Below are 24,317 nucleotides of genomic sequence, written 5' to 3'. Positions count from 1 at the left end.
CTCACCGCTGAGCAGTGGTCTGTTCAAGCTGAAGGACTGTGGCAGCTCCTCAATCTCCGTGATCCTCTGGTACATGGCTCTGGAGAGGTGGTCGGCGTGGTACAGGCTGCCCAGAATTATGCTGGAGAAGTAGATGGCCTCGGTGAAGTAGCTCATCAAAGAGCCTTGGAATCCAACCACGTTCCACCTGAAGGGGGACAGGACAGACAGTTTTATTTAATCAGACATACCGGAACCACAGAGACAAAGAGATGACGAGCATTAAACCCAATGGATGCCACAAATCTGCAAAAAAAAAAATCTGCATTGTTGCTCCAGTTTATTCTCTGATTCCAGCTCAGAGGAGTCCTGAGCTGTTAGCAGCCTCCTGGAGATTCATCAAGAAGCCTAATCAAAGCTCCAGTGGCCTAATGACACCTGAGAAGCGCAGCTGACAGCAGAGACAGGAATGGAGTGATTGCAGCATGACACCGAGATAATTCAGCCTCTTTACGCATGCACATAATCATTAGGATTCCAACTGGTTTGTTCAAAGACATCCTTCAACACTTCAAGTGGGTCTGCAGAGAAAAGGACAGTATGTATTCAATTTAGTGGCACACCTCAAGCAATTGTCTGACTGTTCGGACATGGGGACAGTATGTGTGAACAGGCAATGAAAGAACACACACCTGGCTATCTTGTCACTGCAGGACATGGTGAGCAGCCTCTCGCCCTGAAGAACCCCGTCCCACGTCTGAATGGTGTTACTGGAGCGGACTGGGATGGTTCCTTCACCAGACTCGATTTTAGTGCGGAGCTGGCCACGGGCTTTTCTGTTCGGGTGTCTGTCGCCCTGATCTGAGACAGGAAGAAGACAAGGAGAGACACTTTGAGAATCGTATAGTGAGCCATACATGTTCATGTAATCTAAGGAACTTTCACAGCTGACTAAGGCCAGATGAAGACACTCACCCTCTACTCCAGCTTCATGAGGAGAGAAGATGCGGGCGTCTCCACAGGGCGAGGTGCTGATGTACAAGTGGAACTGGACGTTTTCCTTCAGTCTGAAGCCTAGTCTGTTGTCACACCTGGTGAAGATGGATTTCTGCTGCTCTTCTTCGTGGTTACTGGAGACACCAATGTCGAGTCAGGTGACATTATACCTTAGGGAATGCTAAGGCTCATCTGTTCAACATAACACTCTAACATCTTTCTGACGTCTGGTGCCGGCTGAGATAGTTTGCTTTGCAAGTTGGCGATCACATGTCACTCACTCTTTGCTGTTCTGTGACTCACCTGAGGAAATATTCCAGCTGGCAGTACAGGTACCTGATGAGCGAGCGGCGAGCCACAATCTCAGCGTGGCAGTCATTTAGGGCCAAACCTCTATCGCTCATGTATTCACCGTTGATGCACTTTGTCCCTGTGGATACGCAGATGACCTGAGCCTCCTTCACATCAGTACCTGCACAAGAACGAATGTAGATGGAACTCCAAAGTGGAATTTTGATCTGGTGTCATCATACACACACTGCTGTATCCAACATGATGGCTGGGTCAAAAACATACTCATTTTACAGCTAAAATATGTTTCTGAAAAACGTCAGCCTCTGGTTCTTGAACTCCCGCGTTGAAGCCCCGAGTTCGGCATTTTGATTGTCACCGTCTTGTTTTTTAGAGCCAAAAGTGACCATATTTGGCCAAGAGGTAGCCTCATAGCTACATAGTTAAACATTTTCAGAAGCAACTGTGTGACAGAGAGAAAAAAAAAATCACCTGTTGTCATGACGACACCTGCCAGTACTTTCCGTCTGGCGTGTGGAGATGTGAAGTTGTCCGTCAGTTCGCTGAACTTGTCGACCACCAGGCGAGAAACGGCATCTGCCAGGACCTGAGGTGGCACCCAGACAAATGTTTGACAATGAGATGAAGCAAAATAGCAGAATGACAAAAGTTAGGTCGAACCTCTGAGTGTGAGCCACACTGACTCTCATCATCAGATTTTATGTAATACAAATATGGGAAGACAACAATGCCGACATGTGATAAAAGAAAGTGAAAGCTCCTCTTATCTGCACTGAAGCTATTACTGAATATTTCAATTAGGAATGCTGCGCTGGTGTGAATGACAGGCAGGGATCTGAGCAGCTTAAAACCTTCAAATCCTCTGCTTCACTGACTGCTCTGTGAGTTAAGCAGAGTGACTTGGACGGGCCGCTATAATGAACAGCAGTGTTTGAATAGCACTCAGAGGGTGATGGTAATTAAGATAGCAGCTTTGTTATCAGTGTGCAGGGATTACAGGTAGGGATTAGTTTATGAGTAAATAGATTCTCAGTGTGTTGAGTGTGTTTCTCCTGTCGCCGTCTCCATCTTCAATCACACTTTGGCAGGTTGGTCACAAGCGGTGACATTTGTAGACGAGTCTTTCATTAGACTACAGAAATATAACAAGGAAGTGTTTACAGCATACTTTCAGACGCCTTTCAGGCTTTAGCTTTTCTCAAAAAACCTTACACCGATCAGCCAAAACATTAAAACCACTGACAGGTGAAGTGAGTAACACTGATCATTTTGTTACAAAGCATTGTTCTGCTGGAAGACCTTTGGTTCTGGCATTCATGTGGACGCTACTCGACACCCTAAACCCACCCAAACACTGCTATGGGCTAAGTAACCCCCCCTAAAAAGGTCACACCTTAAGTACATTGCAATGCTATCCTTAACTCTGTTCATTTTTATTACTTTGTTATATCTTTAACAAGAAAGAGATGAACATAAAGCAAGCAACAAAATAATCGAGCCTTTCATCTTTGTCAGTGCTTACCTGTGGCAGGTGAAGCTGCAGTCCTTCTCTGGGAATAGGCTGTCTCGATGGAGCCTGATCCAGCTGCATGTTAAACAGAGCGGACAGAGCAGCCTGAGCAGCCCGGGCCTTGGCCAGCTTCTTGTTCCGTCCAGAACCCTGGAAATTCTGAGCATCTACTGTCACTGACATGACAAAGTTCTTGGCGTGGCTCTCCCCGCTCTCTGACACAAAGTCATACTTGAGGCCCGGCCGCAACTCGTTGAGGATCATGACAGGATTCTTGCCACTTGTAGGGGAGATGAAGGTGGAGGGGGCTGGAGGTAAGGGGGCCTGGACCAGGTTTGGGATAGGGGAGGGTAGTAGTGGGTACTCTATTCCCAGTGAGCTGAAGGAACCATTACTGTTGGATGCGAGGTAAAACGGGTCATCTACAGGAGTTGATGATTCAAAGGCATTAAAGAGCATGTCCGGAAAGTCAGCCTGGTCCGAGGTGAAGTCTGTGTGAACGGACAGAGTCCGGCCCATGGCCATATGAGCTTCTGATGCATTGGGGAACTGGACAAAGGAGCGCAGGGCCTTCTCTGCTGCATTCAGCTTGGCCTTCTTCTTGGTAGGACCTGAACCCTCGAAGAGCTGCCCGTTTACCTCCACAGTCATAACAAAGACAGGCGCATGGACTGGCCCGGTCTGAGACAGCAGTCTGTACTGCAGCCCTGGCTTGATCTCATTCAGCTGCATTAGAGCATTCTTAGGTAGAATGGGCCCAGGGACTTTCTTACGCTTCTTGGGCCTGTACTTGGAATGTGCATGCCCATTATTGCCCTCCTCTAAGGGACGTTTCCTCCCACCCCCAGCACTCCCATTGGGGAGTTGAGCAGCCTCAGCTGCAACCCCTTCTTTGGAGAAGAGGTTGTCCAAGTTCCGATTTTCCTTAACATCTGTGCTGCATGAACCTGCGGTGCCCAGAAAGAGTAACTTACAACGCCTTCGTTGCAGGATCTTGTAAATGCAAAATTTAGAGATTCCTTTACGTCTCTTTGCAACTGAACAAGTGATGTGTGTTCCTTAATCAATACTTACGTAGCGACATTATAAAAACATAGTGGCAGTAAATTATAGCGGTAAAAGTGTGTTTTAAACACATTTATGACAATACAAATGTTACACACAACTAAGATGAAATTATTGTCTCAGCAGTCTGCCTTAAACATCAATTAGCATTAAAGGCAAACAAATAAGTGGCTGCTATTTGTTGCAGCTGTAGAAACAAAATCTGGACAATCTTTTGAGAACACAAATCACCAGACCCTGTTAACAAAGCTGATGGAACTTAATGTAAATTTCCATTTATAACATCCTCCAGCAAAAGCTCGATAGGTTACTCCTTTTGGTGCTCAGGACAGAAAACAATCCTATAAATTGCAGGTTTAGACGGGTTGTGGGGAGAGATGGGGGTGCAAACAAGGATGTCAACGTTTCCCAAAATAATTCTGTACTTCAACTGAGCCTGAAGAAGAACACCAGAGAAAATATATTAACTTTTTGATTGATCAGACAGAAAACAAGCAGCGTCAGTACATTACAATAAAAGCTGTACCTTGTCAACCACAGTTCAGGCACTGCATCCAGTACAGTTTAGCTTGTCCCCAAAATGTTTCTGCAGCTGACCAATAGGACGCGACAGTGCTTCCAAGGAAGAACGTGGCCCGGTAGAGATTTGGACAAAAATGAAAGAGCATCTGTCTGATTGTCATAAAACCTGTTGGTAATCTTTAATGCAGGTGTCCAGAATTGTCAAAGGTCTTGACTCTACCCAGCTTTCAAGTCTTAAACGTCCATGCTGGCTTGAAGCTAGATTTCTGTGACTACTTTTACTTAAGTAAAAGATCAAAGTACGTCTTCCATCACTGGTAAATTCCAGTGTTTGAATCACAGCATAGCTTTCAGGATAGCCCCATTTTTTGGGGGTTGGGAGGGGACTAAACACATGCACGCAAACCTTACTTGGTGTTGAGGAGCTGCACATTTAACACCACTTGACAACGCGAAGGCTTGGCGGTTCACTAATTTCGGACCCTACCTACACCCTTTCAGCACAGTAGACTTACTATGGTTTTGGTGTCTTGAGTGAAATAATAACTGGACATAGGTTTTAACCCCGTTGCCTTTATTCTCCATCAAACAAACTGCCTACAAAGATTTCGTAAGGGATTAGAGGGCATTCAAAAATGGATATAGTTCATGATCAAATGCAACAGAACCCAATCCCTAACAAACTGTCATTATAAGCCAAGTTCAGTAAAATGCATTCCAATACGACATGAACATGAGTTCGTCCGTAACCAGTGTGCAGTGCCTGGAGAGAGTTGAATTCCACATTCAGTCACAGCCCGTTGACGACTCTAAGCAAAGTAAATAACAAGCATGCAAGAGGAGGCCGGAACTCAAACATGAAAAACACAATAGCAGATAATGCCCTGAGCAACAAGAGGGGGAGAATGATTATAGGTCTGTTGGGGAACAGGGAACATATTGTTATTGTCACTGTAGTGAAACAGCCAGTGCTGTGGCTCAGCAAGCAAAAATAGTCACTCGAAGCAGAAACAGAAATTCTCTTCATTAGACTGAGAAGTGAATCCATTGGGTGCTGCTTACAACTGCAAGGTCAACTGTCCATGGGTGTCAATGTTTTTTTACCATGTCCAATTATAATGTCAGTGCTGAATATGTTACCTGGCATTGAATACTTAAGTTCTTCCATGACTTTCTGTTTATAATTTTAGCAAACAGCCCTTGAACAACCTTGAGCACGTTCGTCATCAGTCTGCGATCGACTCTCCCTACACTGTCAGGCATAATCCACATTCTCTCCCAACTGCTTTCACTTTGGCTTACACACAGAACAGGGCCAGGATTACTGCTGTGTGCACGCAAATAAAGCTGTGTTTAAAGAGGTCCATCAGTAAGCGCTGGGCAAAGCATCTGCAGGCCAAATCACAATGCTAAATTGGCCATCTGGTTCATGTCTTAGGGCACACAGACTCCTTTCAGCCTACCTGACAAACAGCCAGATTCACTTCTTTTGAAAATGGAGTGCTGTCTCGGCTTGATGCTAAAAACCACAAATCAACTTTCATAACCAAAAAGAGGCGTCAGATAAAAGTAAAGCTTTGTGCTAATTTGATTTTCTTTGTCCTGCATATTAACCTGACTTAGAACCTTTCTACATCCATATTTTCCATAAAATCCCATTGAGACTTAGCAAGGGTCAGGCGGTTTTAGGGCTGAAACAGACCTACGTTCCAAATCCAAAGGTGGCTCTCAGGGGGCTTTAGGGAGCTTATATGTTGAGAGCAAGGGGACAAGCTCTGAATTTGCTATCAAAATAGACCGAAATCTCACAGTAGATACACCCTGACCCCAGGATTAAGCTCTGATCCTGCCTCCTGAGCCGGCCAAAAGGAATTGGATGGTGCATTTTCAAGGACGGACAGAGAGGAATACAATGCACCAGAGATATTTAAGCTCAAGAGTCTGTATTGTCTTTACCTCTATGCATGCATGTCATACACAACCTGGACATACACCAGGATTCATAATTCTCAGGGACAGAAAAAGTTAATTAAACTTTTATCTACAACTGGAGTAAATGCTTATGGATCAGATCAGAAGTCAATGTCTTGTTACCGCTAGAAATGGATAAATGGACTCACTCATGCTTTTTACTTCGTCCCCCTCTGCAGAGAGCAGCCTTTGTTGGTTTCGAGTCAGTCGATCTCCTGCTCGACCTAAAGGAGACACAAAGTTGACAAAGTTCAGTCAGAGACACTTTCATCAAAGAAGTGATCCACTTATAGCAAATGACGTACAGTTAGATTTAGCGGGAAAGGCTCTGCTCTCTGACGTAATCAGAATCAATCTCACCTCATTAATACATACGTGAACATTAAGTCTTACTTAAATTAAATGAACGAAGCCCAGAAGTATAGCACATTAGCAGCAGGCTGTGGTGGTGGTTGGGGTCAGTCTGTTCTCATTCCGAAATCGTCAAATGCCACTGCTTTGTCATTGATTTCGGCATCAGACACCGAAGCCAAAAGTCACCTTTCACGGTGGTATGATACGCTGCTGGGCAGTGTCAGTGTCATCTGTTGGTAATCACATTATATAAGGAGCTGTAAAGTCCCTATAGGGTGGGTAGAAAGGGTGGTAAATGAGTCCAACAAACCCTGGACTTTTACCTTGGAGTCAGTGGTTGCTTCACTTATGAATGTAAAACCAAACCATGATTTCTTTAAAAACCTAACCATGTGCTTTTCTTGATGTCTTGCCATTGGTTGCGGCATCCCACAACGTCAACAGCCAACGCACGAGATTTCCTTAGCACGTAATATATATGACAAAGCAACGATATGTGACACCTTGGGATGAGAATGTGTTGGGGGAGGCTGCACTGCACACCTGCATGGAAGTTATTGATCAGCTGGTGGCAAAGCAGTTGATGCCAATCAGCTAATAAAAGCGTGACTTATGATCGGACATTTTTAATGACTGTGTACTGCATCATCAGGACTGATGTCGGGAAATCATTTCCTATGACTGACAGAAGTTTAACAGCACTTTAATGCCTCTGAAGTGTACATTTATGTTCTCTGGTGACACAAAGAAATAAGTATTATTAGACTGTATTTGGCTGCATATTGTGACTAATAATAAAGCTAAATACAGTTCAGTCAGGACCACTTTGTCAAAAATAATCTTTATTTACTTGCACAAGTTATATTACATTTGGCGGTATGGTTCTGTTCTGGGACCTCCTGCTTTTCTACGCACTTGCGTGGAAAGCCTGAGGCAGGAAGAGCACACCTTCCTGCCCTTCATGAGCCATCATGAACGGCTATAGCAGGGAGCGCAGCAGCAAAAGAAACCCAGATAGAGCAGAGAAAACAGCATGACAGGAGGAGTTGGGATGGAGGTGGGAAGCAGCAAAAGGGGCCAGGCTAGAGCTGTTTAAATAGCGCGCTCTGAATGCAATTTTCCAATAGGAGCAAAGGGGCAGTCAGCTGAGCCATCAGCTGATTGAGGATTGCTTGCTTACCATTGACAGCTAATTTAGAGCTTGACGTCGTGGCCTGCCAGAACTAACACTACGCTTGATTAACTTATTTAGCTGAAAAACCATAAAAATGTTCATGAAGACAAAGGGCAACAAACTAATGCACTAAAAGAAATGTGCTCATTGCTAACCAGCCCGGCAGAGAAAACAAACACTCAGTGGCAGATGAAACCGAGTTGCTGCTGAAAACATTAACATTCAGCAGACACCACCCGCCTGAGCAGCCTTTTGAGACTGACACATTTGACTTAACAGCTTTTTATTCATTCCATATAACACGCCGAACATTTAAAAATGAAAACTTGAAGTTCTGCAAATGAGAGGTAAAAACAAAATCACAGTCAAGCTGATGGTGAAGATTTAAAGTTAGCAGTATCATATAAAAATGCTATCAAAGACATTTGAAACAAGGTCTGATGAAGACACACTTCCTTGTTTGCAATTTGACCTCACAAAGGGAAACAACAACCTACATCATGCCATTATATTCAACATCTTATAACAAATCCAACACTGACATTCCCCTGCTTGAATCAATCCATCCCTGTTCCCTCAACAACCTCCCTTTCTCATTTGTCACAACTCATCACCCCTCTTCTTCACCCCTCCACCTCCACCCTGCCCTAAGCTACTCCTGTCAAACAGAGGTACTCGTCTCGCAGGCCGATAAGAGACACTGAGCTGCCATTATTTCCACCGGTCTAATCAGGAAACTGTCACTCAGCATGCCGGCTCTGGACATAAATAAACAAACTGAGACCAGCAGAAAATGCACAATAATTATGGTTGATTTGCAGAGATGACGGCTGTGTGGCTTCACTCTGCGGGTCAGCTGTGGTGCGTGAGGATACGCAGGGATCCAACTGGCTATGAGTTTTTAGACAAACCCTGGTGGATGGGGACAGAACAGAACAGATCAACATGATAAATTAACAGTAATCCGTGTGACACAATGAGACAGAAATTTCAGATTTAGACAGACACCATTCGTATAAAACTATGGGTGGGTATCTGCACTAGAAGCTCAGAGAAGCATGTAAGACTGCGACTCTGATTCCTGGTCTCAACTCTGGGTTGTCAGGGTTTTGAATAACTAATAAACTTATTATTCATGTATTAGACTTGACAAAAAGAAATGTAATGATACAACAGTTACAGTAGCTGTGACTGTAAATGGACTTAATGGGTGGAGTGCTTCTTCAACAGGTCTCAAAACCAATAAAAAATCTCGTTCTAACAACACGAATCCACAGTACAGTCTTCATGTTAAAACAGAGAACTTAGTTGCAGCCATTCAGCCAGAACCGAATTCTCTAAGCTGCTTAGACTCAATCCATTGACGAACTTTGAAGGTGTCAAAACCTTTTCACAGTTTTGCACCATTTATACCTGTAATATGTCAGTGTTGAGCCTACTTCACGAAATTCTGTGATGCTGTGTTGTTTTTGTTTCTGAGGGAAATCCATTTATAGAAATTATTGCCTCACAATGTTTGCTACAGACAGCTACAAATGAGAAGACCTCAATTAGACCCGATGAAATAGCTAATCAGCTTTCCTCTGGAAGAAGAACAGAGCAAACTCCACGGCAATGGGATTGACAGGAAAGGCTTCACACTTGGTCTGTATAATCGGTCCTCTGTTGGCAGATACGGCCTCCTGCCCTGCTGCCACTCAGCTGTGCAGCTCCAAACATTAGAAATGACAATGTTATCAGGCTTCCCTGGCTCCATTGTGTGAGACGGGTGGAAGGAGAACAGGGCTTAGGTTGCCTTTCTCAAGATAATAGAGGAAGAAAATGAACTGAAAGGAAGCAAAATGTCAACAAATGTAGTTATCAGGAAGGCCTGTCAGAGAAACAGAAACTTTGGAGGGTTGGAATATTGCATTATGCTCATTCAAGAACCTAGTTTACCTCATTATTTACTGTCTGCCTCGTATGTTATGGTGACTTGCTGCCATTTGCTACAGAATGCGATTTATCTGATGCAGACACTGTTTCATATGCACAGTTTCATACATACATACATATGGAACACTACTTGTTGAGCGGTAACACAAAGCGCCATCAACAAATTGAAAAGAAAATGAGATTGTGGAGGATAAACCGCCGGCAGGAATGGAAAGTGGCACGTATATTAAAGGAATCCGTGGCCCGCCATCCATGTCGTTTATCAGACAAGCGGTGGAAAATAAATAAAAATCTATTTACGCCCGCCTACTCCCACACTCTGACACACTCCTGCCTCCGATCATGCATCGCAGCACACTCACCACACCAGCCCTAAACACATTCACACACTGACTAGAGACGGCAGATGCTGTGTACATTTAAACAAGGCGAGGAGCCGGCACAGGAGAAAATCAACCAATAAATTTGAATTATTAACCCTTTAATGTTACTTCAAATCAATTTTTCTACCTGTTACACAGTATATCTAAAATCTTCAGGGCCCAGTTGTTCAAAAAAGACCAAAGAGAAGAAGCAGAAATCATTTTTGTGTAATATGGACAACTGTTTGGGGGATTTTTTTATGGGTACCAAACACATTTTTCTTAAATGTACCTCACTGAAAGGCCTAATAGGTTGCCTAATGTCTACTTTATCACCCTAACAGTTAAACAAATCATGTGTAAAATATAAATAAACCTATATCTGTGATCAATTTTAAAGTTTTATTCCGTTTTGTTCCTGAAATCCAGCCTGAATCGAGCCTTCTGCTGGGATCAGGATCATTCTGATTTTTTGGACCAAAGGTATCCAACACCAAATGAAGGTTTGATCTAGATCAAAACCAATATTGGATTACCTATCTAATTTGATCGGATTAGATGCAGAATCCTTTTTTGATTTTGAACAACCTATTTTCAAGATTCGATCCAAACCGATATCCAACATCTGATCAGATTACGTCTGAACAACTGGGCCCTGGTTTCTAGGAACAAGGACGAACTCTGTAGCAAAGCCTCATTAAGACCAGAGATTCAAGTAAGGCTTTGGATGATTCATTCTTATAAATAAGCAAAAGCATGCTAAATCAATTGGTCTTAGTTTGCTGCAAACTCCTGGGGAAGAAATTAAAATAATACACATCTGTAGACACGTCAGAAACACCACCTCTAGGAGCCTGTGTTAGTCTCACGGAAGTAGCCACTGAGCCGACAGTGATGAATGGATTCTGGAGCCTTTTTCTAGAGCTTGAGGTGAGTTACAATCACAGCCCAAACAAGGGAAAACAACTGCAAACAGCTGTCAAAGGACTTTCTTAGTGGCCTAATGCAGATTGATCGATCCGGAGGAGAAACAGACAGCAAAGACGGCCTCAAACATATGATGCAGACGAAAAAAGAAAAAAACAACTTTCTTGAACATTGCCAGCAGCACAGTCCTTTTCTCACACACAAACTCCATTTTCTCCCCATGAAATGACATTTTGAGACGTGCAGAAATTGAAGCCTGACGGACCGGGGTGTGACATATTGATAGGGCAGGGAGAGGTGATGAGATGGTGGATGAGAGGGGACAGAGACGAGGAACCTGGACACATTGGAAGGAAGTTTCTGGTTCTATCGCACAGTCAAATCAGGTTGTTTGTCCTTTACTAAATTCTAATATAGGGCTAACATTCCTTAACTGCTCTAAATCAAATAAGAGGATGTGCAGTTTGGTATTGTACCAGAATGTAATTTAAATGTAGTTCAACTTTGGCAAAAAAAAAGGACATTGGTTGATCTTTTCAGCCTGGAAGGTACAAAGAAAAAGCTCATTAACTGGATTCTCTCTGGAAGTTTCCCTTTTAAATTCACTTAACTTTTCAGGGGCCTCTGGAGCTGGATGGAAATGTGACATCTGTGGAAGATTACAAGAAGATCAACAGAATTTGCCGACTGCTAACCGTGATTTCACTGTCACTGACGAACTTCCAATATCGGAATAAAGTCAGGAGAGTTTTGCCAGAGTAGTGGTGCGCTCTTGTGACCTTGAATATTTGGTGTAAGGTGATCATGCAACTCAGTCCGAGCTGTCTTGAAGGGATACTTTGCCAATATTCAGTCAACATTATGTCATTACAATGTGGGTAGTATGTGTAAATGAACTATAGTAAAATTCACTGCACCTTACCAGGGACCGGAGTCCTAGGTTTTGAGCTAGCTCTGGGGCTGTTGCTTGAACTACAGATTGAAATGCCCATCACCTATGCTGCCACCATGAGCAAAAAGAATAAAGAAGTGGATCAAGAGAGAGACCGTCCTCTCGCACTCTTAAACTCAGACCAAACAATGAAATGTACAGTTTGCATAAAGCCTCTTTCAAAATAAACGCACTCAGTCAGTACCACACTGCCAATTTTTTCCTTCAACAACAAATGTACGAGGTTACGTTCAGTCAACATGTGGTTGATTTGGGTTTAGGCAACAAAAGCACGTGACTGGGTTTAGGAAAAAAGAACCGGGTTTGGCTTAACAATCTTACAGGAAGCAAAGACCTGCCTCCTGGGTAAATGTTGGTGGTTGTTGGACCCGGCCCAATTTGGACTTCTGCCCTCTTAACTTAGTGTCATTGTCCTGCCATGTTTCCACCTGACACTGCCAGGTGCCGTTACACAATAACCGCCACTGGCCACGTATCATGCCAACATGAACAGACGGATTTTAGGGTGTTAGTCCTGTGTATGTTTGACCCATCCACTGCCCTTATCTCCTCCCTATGCAGATTTTGTCACCTGACTTCCTCCTTTGCTCAGAACAAATACAGCCACTAGAGGGCGCTACCAAGTGGGTTGTAAAAAGCTGCTTGTACAAATGACCTCTGGGGTTGTTTTTTGAAGGGAAGTCAGTCTCATTTAATTTATTTGAAGTTACCTAATTTCACTGTGGTTTGCAGTGATGTGAGGACATAACAGTGACTACAGGTCACACTGAGGAAATTAAAAATGACATCAATACAAAGAAAATGAAAGCAGATCCAGCTTCACATTCATTCATTTTGTCTTACTCCTCTGTCACTGGTCGTTTGATGCTACTATAACGACGTCATGAAGACTAACCCTCTAAATGCTGTAATGATAAAAAGATGTTGACGGTAACTTCTCTGCACGTCAGGGAAACTTTGGTATACAGTGTTAAAACATCCAGCTGTCACACCAGCACTGCTACAGAAGAGAAGCCCCTCATTGCTTCCCAAGGACACTCGCAGGCTTCAGCCATCTTTCTAACATTTTCACAGAGACTCTGTGAAATCTTTATGACGGCTTTAATTTGCTGTGTGGCCCTGGCAGTAGCTGGAGGGGCAGGGCGAATGCTGTATCAATTCCACACGCTAATGTGACTCACTTAACCAACAGGGCTTCTACGCAGACCACCGCACAGCTCACCCTCCCCTCTCAGAGACATTTGTGCTGCTGACAGCAGACAATTCAAACCACTGTAGTCCTCTCTCCACTGGGGGCCAAGGAGACGTGCCAGCCTTCCTGAAGGTAAAGCAATTAAGTGGATTATCTCCTTCCATACTGCACGGGAGACGGGGAGAGAGAATGCTTGGATAGCGTATTGTAAATGAAGCCTCAGGGCCAGCCACCACAGGACTCATTTATATGACATGAAATGAAGCTCATGTGTTTAGCTCAAGGTCATCTGAGGTGGACGTTGCCTGGAAGTGAGCACTGGACTCTTCAAAGATACACAAAGATATCTGTGACAGCACAGATGTGTCAGATGTTTAGCTTTGTGAATCGGACCTACGGGGATAGCCTAGACGTTAAGTCAGAATTTAATTATCTTACACAGAATTACCAAAGACTATTAAAGTGGCTCAGTAACTACCTTAAAAATAGACATTAATATCTGCAAACAAATAATACTAAGTCTGACTTGTTGAGCGTTATATGTGGAGTTCCACAAGGATACGTGCTGGGTCCCAAATTCTTTATATTGTACAAACATAAATCATAGCTGCAATGTGTCCAAATTGTTTAAATTACTTTTGTTTGGTGATGATATGACTTTGTATTGTTCCAGTAAAAACCTTGAGCAGCTTCTGGCAATAATCATGTACAAATTACAATAGGTAATATTAAAATGGAAGTATATGAGAACAAATTTTTCTGAGTTGTCATAGATCACAAACTTTGCTAGAAACCACATATTCATTAGACAAAACCAAAACATCAAAGTCCGTCAAAATATTGAACAAAACAAAATACATTCTTAGCTTAAATTCAATACAAATATTGTATCGTTCTTTTATACTTCCATACATTACTCGCTGTGCGGAGGTTTGGGGAAAAACGTATCAAACAATCACAAATGTTTGTCCAATAAATGTCCATTTGTAGAATGGTTTAGAAATGGAAATGAAAGTGTGTAATACAATAGATTTAAAAAAAATATTTATACTTAAGATGATAAGAAATATAAAACTTCACATATATACTTAGTTTCTGTTTCTTTCTTTCATTGCACGGTATAACTTAAAGGGAGCTGACGAAAATAATGAATGTTAAAAGGGTAGCTTTAATAAGCCAAGACTTCAAGCCGGTCATGTTTTGTTTTATCCTTTGTTTTTAATGCTAAAAAACCATTACCTTAATATTTATTTTTTGTCTATCTACTGGTGTATTTGAGTTTTATAAGTTAGAAAATTACCGTAACCATCACATGATGTCATAAAACAGTTAGAATCACACATCCATGTATTCATGCCAAGAAATCATTATCCTTTCGAAGAAATCATGTTGCGTTTCTTCAATTCCCTACCATGATTACAGAATGTTTTTTTTCATACGCATGACATTTAAGAAATCAGAGAGCTGACAGAAAGCCAGTTACTTTTATTTAACACACTGATTGGGCCTTGCTGGTCTTTGATATACAGCTTTTTCATTTTCCATTTCTTTCACACTGTCACCCTAACCTAATCTTGACAGAGCCAAGGTGCAAACATACAGTGACTGGATATAAAATATAAATAATGAGCATTAAGGGCAGGTTTCATGTTTCAGTGTATCAGATATTCTATTGATGGACAAAATGGTAAACAAAAGCTTTCTATTATGTGACTGCAGCTGTGAATGCTTCCATGTCGCAGTAAGATATTTCCCTGTCCGCCTCAGGTATCTTCGCTCTCTTTTTTTTTTTGCAGCATTGCCAGTTTATTCCCCCCTTCCTTCCCCACTGTTCCCCTGGCACACATTCTTATTTTCATTTAACGCTATCACAGGTAGCCTGGGCCTCCTGGGCCTGAAAATTGCTGCTGACTACATGCTTGGGAAAGCTGTGCTCGTGGTGGCATGTCTCCAACTGGGACATGGAGACATGCATGCTGGGGGACCAGTAGAGCGGGAATGTTTTCCCATAGCACTACATCTCCTTACAGTGGTAATTTTGCTACTGCGGTTTGGCAAATGGAAAATAAATGTAATAAAATAAGCTCTTGCTGAACTGAGACGTCTGTGGACGATAGTGTTGTTTTCTTTCTAGTCATCCGAACACTGATAAGTGGACAACCCACTCTATGGCACCCCAAACAGACAGATTCACCGTAGATGACCCATGCTAACGGACAAACGATTATGAGTGCTGTCTGCAGATGCGGCAAGATTTGCAAAAACCCAAGAGGTCTAAAGATCCAACAGTACTCGTTACAGCACCTGGTGAGAGTCTGGAAACACCCCATAGTGTCCAGATCCTCCAAGAATCCCAAGCGCTACCCCATAGCAGACCATCTGAACACCGTTGGGTTTTGTGGTCGGCCAACAACGAGTCAGAGTGGCGCCAGTTTGATGAAGATGTGGTTGCAGCCCTTGTTGCAACAGCGAAGGGTGATGTGGGCCGGAGGATCAAGACAATGACCACTCCCGTAATCAGTATCCCATCAGAGAGGTTTGGCGTCACATGCCACAAAAACAACCGCAGGACCAAACCCGAATTGTTGGGAAGTAAAGATCGCCCAAAGGTCACAAAGTCAACCTCTGACCAGGTGATCTGAGGTGACAGGCTGTGACTTTTGGCTGAGCCCACTCATTTTCCCTGACCGTTTTATTTTTGAGAAGGTCGGCATCAGAGATTCCAGATTCCCCCTCGTACTCACTGACCCTCCTCCACCCCATTCTCTCTGCATCACTGCCCTCGCCGCGCACAACAGATGGCTATCACTGTTCTCTCCACCCCAGTCAAGGCCGGGCCAGGTCCTCCACTATCTCTCAGAGAGAGAGAGTGGGAAAGGGGGGGGGCGGGAAGCTCAGGGCTGATGTTGAATTTCACACCCCGTGGCATCAGGATTAGCGAGACCAGGAGCTGATGGACAGGCAGGTGGAGGTGGAGGTGGAGGTGGAGGGCGGAAGGCTGGCGCTGTCTGCTGATGCCTAACAAGCAGGGCATGTCTCTGAATGCTTCACAGTTGCTGTCCGTTCTCCCAGCTGGGATGAACTTTGACAGTTAGCACATTAATGAGCATGCCATTTGGTGTGATTCCAGTGATAATCAAAGGAGGACTCATGTTTTCTGTTTGTGTTCCTTGTTTCGTGTCTGGTTTTACTTCCTGTCTTTGTGTGTTTCCCGCCTGTTCTCTGCCACACCTGTCTCGTTAAGTCTTGCCTGTTCCCTGAGTCTTCCCTTCACACCTGTTCTGTATTAGTCTCGTCTGTTCCACCCTTGTTGTTCACTCCTTTTGCCCGTGTCTTCCTCCTCCAGCTGTGTCTCGTCCTTGTGATTAGTCTTCTGTGTATATATACCTGCGTGTTTCCCTTTGTCCTTGGTCAGTTCGTCTGCGTACCTTCTGCTTTCGTCATCCTGCTTTCATCCTACATCCATCCCTGGCCATTATGTCTTTTCCTGATTGTTTTTTTAGTTTGGATTTTTGTTTCTGCTCCTGGTTGGTTTTTGAGTTGCCTGCCTTTTTGGAAATCCTTGAAAATTGTAACACTGCCATTGGTCAGGCAAGACAAGCTGAGTCATTGCTCAGGTCAAGGAAGTAACAAGTCACACTCACGAACTCATAGATATAAAACAACATAAGCTACACCCAGTGATGGCATGTAACTAAATACATTTACTCAAGTACTCTAAGCCCAAATCTGAGTCTTTTCATCTTATATGACTTTTGACTCTACACTACATTTTAAAGGGAGAGCTACATTTATCTGACAGCTCTAGTTCCTGGTTCCTTCACAAAGTAATATATAGATTTTTAATTGTGATGTATTAGCAGCAATGTTGAGGTTAAACAAACAAACTAACATTGTGAAGGGGTTAGTTTGGACTCTGGCGCATTGTGACAGTGTTTCTCACTATTTTCACTGTTTTTACAAATCAACTTTATCGATCCATGGAGATAATAATCAGCAGATGAATCCATGATTAAAATACTTATTAGTTTATTGTTCAAAATGATCACTGATTATACTTACGTACTTTTTCTTAGGTAACATTTTCAGGGCTTTTGCAATGCAAATATTAAATAGAAAAGTCCTTTTGAGTCACCTGTCTCAAATCAAGTCTCAAGTCATACCAAGTCAAAGTCTAGTTGAATCTTTAATGAGGTCAGTAAAGTCTCAAGTCATCAAATTTGCTACTGGAGCCTTACTCAAACTTTTGGGTGTGTAATTTTTGAGTAGATGCCTGAGCCAGAGTAAGAAGAACACAAAAAGTTTTCTTTGCAAATTCAGTGCAACAAAGAGTGACTAATTCTTAAAAGATAAAAATTTGTGGATGACAACTACTGTAGATTTGTAGGGAATCATCAGAGAGAACCGCTTCATGTGACTGCAGCTACTTTTGTATTTCACTAATGATTTTGAGTGTCATTTTTGTGGCTGTTCACCCTCCAGCCTCAGGGGGCAGTAATAAGCCTGTCGCACCAGAACGATACAAGACGCAGCACTCAAAAGACAAGCTGCATAAAGGGGAAACTACAAATATTTTGTCACATTTTGCAACCATGGAGCACCAGTGCAACTTGCAAGCATTATTAATACATTAACCAGGGAGCTGTTAGTTTGCCTCCAGATTACAGTTAATAAATCATCATGTTTAATTAGTTTCACGATAGTGTTAGCAGATAAAGTGTGATTTTTCTTTCTGCAGAGCTCCAGATCACAAATATTCACTCAAATTTTGCGAATATGGAGCATCAGTGCGACTTGCAAATACTATTAATAAACAAAGCAGAGAGGATTTGACACCTGACAGGAACATTTTACTTGAGCAAATATGGTTCTTCTTAATTAATTCCTGATGGAATGATTTCCTGTCTGCTCCTCTGATATAAGCTGATAGCATGAGTGTATTTTAAACACAATCTCTGCACTGAATCTACCTCAAATTAAAGGTCAGTATTAGTAAAAGTGATATATGAGTCTGCCCGTCATGCTGTGGCGATGCCTCCTTTTTTACCTGTCTGATGGGGCGTTTTGATGGACAGTTTGGGCAAAGGAACCATCAGCCGTGCTCACACCCCCCCGAGCCCTGCGGAGAGTCTGGGTTATCAGCAGAGCTTCAGGCCGAAGCCTGGCTGCAGGGCGGAGGGTGGAGGGAGGAGGGGGGGGGCAGTATCAACTCCTCCACATCACAAGGTGCCGGCTGTTTGCCAGACAGAGATCTGCGGCTGTGGTTTTGGGCCGACAGACACATCCCTTAGCGGCAGCGTGCCGTACACGCCTCACAGAGCACATCGGCTTATAACTCGTCTGAAATTCACTTTTGCTCCCAGTAGATTAAACTCACACTTCAGTTCATCTCACAACACCCCGCTTAGCAGGGACACGGAAATGATGGGCTTCTTACCCGCCCCGCATGTAAAGTATGTACAATGGCTCCATTTTTTTTTTTACACATTAATACTGTTTACCACACTCTCCATGAATAACAGTTAGGCTAAATTGAATATTCCCAAATGGGATAAAGAGATGAAAAATCACAGTGCACCTGCTGCTTTGGCTTTTTGTGGCAATAGCTAGAATTTGAATTAATGTGAGGATTAAGTGCACTTGACTTTTGCAGTCAGTGAAAATATTAGCAGACGTTTGCAATCATGCACGGAGCAAATGAGCTGCAGAGCTGCGGTGGCGGTCTGTGCCTCGGGACTGTATCTCGAGAGCAACCACATGCTCGAGCTACAACGAGACTAAATACATACATGTCTGACATTTACTCAGTGATGCTTCTGCAAAATGCACAAAATGCTTTTCTTATTAACTGATTCATTTCACAAATATCTGGCACAGTTAGACTCAGACGTCTGAGCAAAAGTAAAACACAACTCAACGTTTGTAGACTTTGTCATGAGAGTGATAATTCATCCAGAGAGAACAAACTGTGACAACAACGACAAGAAGTGTCGCCATGGCTGGTTTCGGCATCACAATTATGCAAAACGCAGTCACGAAATTTTACAATCAAAGGTCAAGTTTGAAGATGGGTGTGGCCCAAGCAGAGAGAGTAGGAAGGTAGGAAGTAGGGAAGCCTGTGACTATTTAGTCGCATTTTGCAACCATGGAGCACCAGTGTGTTTCTAGCTTACAGTGAATAAATTCTTAATTATTCATTTTGATGCATTATTTCCAGAGAATTTGACACCTTACAGGAACAGCTTGAGCAAATATGGTTCTTCCTAATTAACTGCTGCAGGGCCCCAGAGTGTGTCTATTGACTCAAATTTTGCGACCATGGAGCACCACTGCGACTCGCAAAGACTATTAATATATGAACTGGAGCGCTGTTAGTGAGTTTCCGGCTCACAGTGGTAACAGTTTAACTAACTGCTAACTGCTTCAAAATAAAAGCACCAGTGTTTCCTCTTTGATTCATATACACACAATAATACTTTCTTTAACTTTATTACGACAGTATGAATTTGTTTATGATAAAAAGGTTCAACCCAGTCAGCTGCAGCCAGAGTACGTATACTTACTGTCATTTATAGACAATTTGTTGTATTAATGTGAAATGGTTTTAGCTCTGTACTTTAAAATACTACCTGTTTCTCTAAGCACCTCCCACTCTGATTGGCTCTCGAGCCACCCTGTAAAAAGCAGCAGGGCTTCTGTCACTACGGATTAAGTAAAGAAGAGCTGTACAACTACTGGTTGGAGCGGTCGGGAGAACTTTTCTGTTAGCAGAGTTGTGTTTACATTAGCATTCTGCCATTACAGCGTGCATATTTTACTGTGTTTTCCCCCAACACATGCATTTGCACTCTAAATAAAGCATTACTGTTTAGTGATGTCTGAGTACTTTGAAGTGTTGAAGCTAATCCTCTCTCCCTGCTTCTCATTTGAACTTCAGAATTTTAATGAAATTTCTTTGTGCTTTATATTTTGGGGATTTTTATCAGTTTGGAGTGAGGGGTCTATCTGTGCAGGTCTGAGATACTGGGCATCGAATATCTGACATACAGTCTAACATTTTCTTTCTTTTTTTTTATTTTTTTATTGTGAAACCCCATGCACACTCCTCTGGTTCACTCAGGCTCCTATTGAAAGTCGTCATCTTCCTCTTAAAATAAATGTGTCACATGACCCTTCTGTGACAGCAATTTTACGTCCATTTAACATAACGTTTTTGTTGTTCTGTGATCATTTAATTCTACGTCATATGAACATAAAAACACAAACAAACTTTAATTTTTTATTTTTTTTTAAATTTTCACTGAACTATAAAAAGATGTTGGAGCAAGCTTTGGTTTCTTGATTGCTAGAATAAGGCAGAGAAATGACTTCTGAACCTCAGCACAACTTTAATTTAGACACTCAATGCCCACACAGGCATGTTAAATGCACAATGATAGAGTTGTTCCTTAGCCTTAAACTGATTAGGTGAAAACGGCATAATAAATTGAATTGAACGCAAAACTCAAAAATTGTTGACTTAAAGGCACTATGTGTAACAATTTCACTTGTTCTTTGAGACAAATTTTGCAGTCAAAAGTGTGTCCTAGCACATGTGTGTTTACCTCCATCAGAGTATCTAAGTATGTCCGTAAGCTCCGAAATTCTCATTTACATATACATCTTGACTGGTGTCTCATCACGTACGTGCGCCATCTTGAAAATACAGGTACGTACAGGGACATACTCGAGAAATACGCGTTTCCACTTGTCGGTTTCCGGTTTCCGCCTGCAGGTAGAGTGACGAACAGCAGCAGCAAGCAGGCTAGTCACAAGTGCCGGTGCATTTGAAAAAAAAGGCAAAAAGGTGATGTGACCGGTGATTTCAAAAAACGAGGGTCAACATCGGGGTAGCCTTTCTCAGGTGGAGAGAGCTGCTGAAGGAGAATCACAGCTAACAGCGTCGCTAACAGCTGTTAGCGACCAACGCCGCTAACAGCTGTTAGCGACGCAGTGTTGTGAGGAGAGGTTGAGCAACTTGTGTGAGTTGTCAAAAGACAAGACGTGATTGGTTTGTTTCGATTTACACTCGTCCTAACAGTCCTACGTTGTAAACACAGCCAGCATGGTGAGGAGGGGTTTTGTCAACTCGCGTCGCTTGTATCTGTGTAGAATGATATGGTTTCATCAATGTTATCATAGCTTTTTGGTACACAGCAGCTACCGTTGTTGCAATACACATTTGAAACAGTGAGGCACTAGCGTGTGCTATCCGTTTGAATACGATCTCAACACTAGATGGGAGAAATTCCTACACAGTGCCTGTTTAACATAAAAAAATATGTCAAGCTCACAAGAGATGAGATTTTGTCATGTGAACATACATTTTGTTTTGTCATTTTGACAATCTGGGGCATAAAATTTTGTGTCATGGACGGTGCTCCCTTTTACTTCAGTAAACCAAATTTGCTCAGCTCAACTGCTTAAAGGGAAATTTCGGTTTATTTCAACCTGTCTTCTACCGTCCGAAGCTGTTGCTGCTTGTTCTTGCGATATTTCGGCCGCGCTTTGAAAAGCAGAGCTAGATGGTGAACAAACATGGCAGCACACCGGTAAGGTAAGACAACACGTTTACATGTCATTTTCTATATGTTCTCTGACATTTATCCTAACGATATGAGGCGGTCTTTGTGGAAAAAAAACTTGTTTAGTGGACTAACTTTGCACTTGAAGGTTGCCCGTTCACTTACGTTTTAACAGGTCTGACGCTACTATGCACCCCGGCTGTATCTAGGCTAACGGCTAACATGCTAACTATCATTTTTATGTCACTAGTCACTTGAAACAAATTTAGGACGACAGGAGACAGGTTGAAATAAACTGAAATTTCCCTTTAACAATCTACACAATAGGGGCAGGACCTTACCACACTCAACAACAATTACAGAAAGGTGGAAGATAATTCTGCCCAAGATTATTTCAATCAATCTCTTCACCCAGAGGTTGCTTTCAGATTCATTACAAATTCATCTAGGTAAAGTTTTTAAAATACCAATGTCTCCATTTGATTTACAAGATCAGGCTCAGGACCGATCATTCAATCAGTATGCTTCCATTACACTCTCATCAGATCCTGTCCTGGTCACAGCGAATCCACAATCATAATACCAACACCCCAGTATATTCAGCTCTTCAGCTGTCAACAAATGTCCAGCTTAATTTAATAAATTAGTGTGAAGCTGTATTGTGAAGCAAAAATACCTTTTAACCTGACTAAATATTAAGATTGAGATCAGAGAAAACGCTTGAATTGGAAGTATGTTTTCAGCTGGGAAAGAAAATATCGCTCTTATCCATTGCAAGAGATGTCTAACTGTGTCTTTTATTTTCTACCAAAATGGAGAAAAATTCATGCTGATTCTCGAAAGAAAAATCTTTCGGCAATCAGTTTTTCCCAAACTTAAAATATATAATACATATTGTCAGATATCAGTACAATACTCTTGGATTAAAAAATGAAATTTAAATGAGATTACGTTTCGTGCTCACTCTTTTTGCAGAAACTAAGAAAATAACACTAATTCTTTTTGCGTCTTTATTTTTATGATCTGTTGCTCCAGAAGCGTTCGTTTCATCCTAAAGTCACACAGCAGGTACATTGAGTTGTGATTAAAACGTGTGATCAACCACAAGAATCAGGCGTCATTTACACTTTACATCTATTATCTTTGTATTTCCGTGAAAAAGTTGATGCCTATGGAGCTGAAATTTAAAATCAAGCCAATATAAACATGGAAAAAGCAAACCAGTGACCAGTGAGATGAGAAATTCAACATCAGATGCTTCAGGGATCATCACAACATAAAGTACAGAACAATCAGCTCAGGGATCATCTGACAATAAAACAGTATCGTCTGTCCATGAAGCAAAACTAACACAATCCACTTCCAAACTCCTCTTCTAACACACACACACACACACACACAGAACAGAGCAGGTACAGTACAGAGGTATACCTTTGCGCTCGGAGCGTTTCTTCCTCCTCCTCTTGCACCTGCGGCGGATCAGGCAGTAGTAGGCTGCCGTGGTGTGAGAGCTGTCCAGCAGCAGAGCCATGGCTCGGCCTCACAGACGCTAATCTGTCCCCTCAGCTACCCTGCAGGCTCTGATGTGTTCCTCACTCTCACCCTAACGCAAAGTACAGACACAGAGCGTGCCTGTACAACTTTGAACAGAGGAGGGGAGGCAGGGGATGGGGCGGTGGAGGAGGAGGACGAGGGCAGTTAGTCTACCATGAAGCAGGCAGAGAGCTGTTGGCACATTGGCTCGCTGTGGTAAATGGCTGTCAGATAAATAGGCTGGGGTGTCTCCTGGTCTCCTCCTCCTCCCTCCTCTGCGTCCCTCTCCTCTCTCTTCGCACTCCCACCAACCCCCTCTCTCAAATCACACACTCACACTCCTCTCACACTCGGGGCTATGACAAACTTGGCAAGCGAGCGCTCTTGAAAAAATACCAAAAAGTGCCTTTTGAATATGCATGTGGCACTACATGAGACAAGTGTTGAGCTGCACAAGTGCTCGACGCAGGAACACGACCGGAAATGCTACTTAGAAACATCTTTTCCACAGGTGGCAACAGAGTCAGTGAATCGAAGTCAAGGTGTGCTCGAAACTACCTGTAATGGCTTTATGGTCAGAGAGACTTGTGTCTGTCCTGGGGCGGACGCCACTTTCGTATGAATCCTACGCATCGTTTGATGAATCAGACCCCTGGAGTAAAGTACAAGACACTGGGAGGGAAATAATGAGCCCCTTGAGTTGGCATGGTGGGAAGGATAATCAATCTAATATGTGTGAGGGCACATTTATATAGAGATGGTCCACATGGAGGATAACTGTGATCACCTTCCAGAGTTGTAAAGTCCTGTTTCGGGGTTTACAGATCATGTCGGTGTCTAATAAACCCTTTAAACTCATGAAGACACAACTTAAACCAGCCTTCCTTGCACTACGTTCCATCATCAGTGTAACCAAATATCACCAGCTCTACAGCGCTCTGTTTTGCTGCCCCCAAGTGGACAAAATCA

At 42.8% G+C, this 24,317-nt stretch overlaps 1 protein-coding gene across 3 annotated transcripts in view; it reads right to left on the bottom strand.

The window, feature by feature from the left end:
• The window catches only part of LOC125884757 (double-stranded RNA-specific editase 1-like), a 44,106-nt gene that overhangs the window by 1,341 nt on the left and 18,448 nt on the right, over window positions 1-24,317 (bottom strand). The window contains exons 1-8 of one of the 3 annotated variants that reach the window (XM_049569929.1): window positions 23,247-23,477; window positions 6,505-6,579; window positions 2,810-3,744; window positions 1,759-1,873; window positions 1,279-1,447; window positions 955-1,109; window positions 672-840; window positions 6-187 (exon numbers count right to left, since the gene is read on the bottom strand). In XM_049569929.1, coding sequence (XP_049425886.1) covers window positions 6-187; window positions 672-840; window positions 955-1,109; window positions 1,279-1,447; window positions 1,759-1,873; window positions 2,810-3,744; window positions 6,505-6,579; window positions 23,247-23,346 — 1,900 coding nt within the window. In that variant the 5' untranslated portion in view covers window positions 23,347-23,477. Of the gene's footprint in view, window positions 1-5; window positions 188-671; window positions 1,110-1,278; window positions 1,448-1,758; window positions 1,874-2,809; window positions 3,745-6,504; window positions 6,580-23,246; window positions 23,478-24,317 lie in introns of those variants that run through there. The other 2 variants (XM_049569928.1, XM_049569930.1) reach the window with 2 other exon arrangements.

Source organism: Epinephelus fuscoguttatus, linkage group LG24 (genome assembly GCF_011397635.1).
Source record: "Epinephelus fuscoguttatus linkage group LG24, E.fuscoguttatus.final_Chr_v1".
Classification (NCBI taxonomy): domain Eukaryota; kingdom Metazoa; phylum Chordata; class Actinopteri; order Perciformes; family Serranidae; genus Epinephelus; species Epinephelus fuscoguttatus.
Note: the sequence above shows the minus strand (reverse complement) of the source record. Positions and strands in the feature narration are given on the sequence as shown.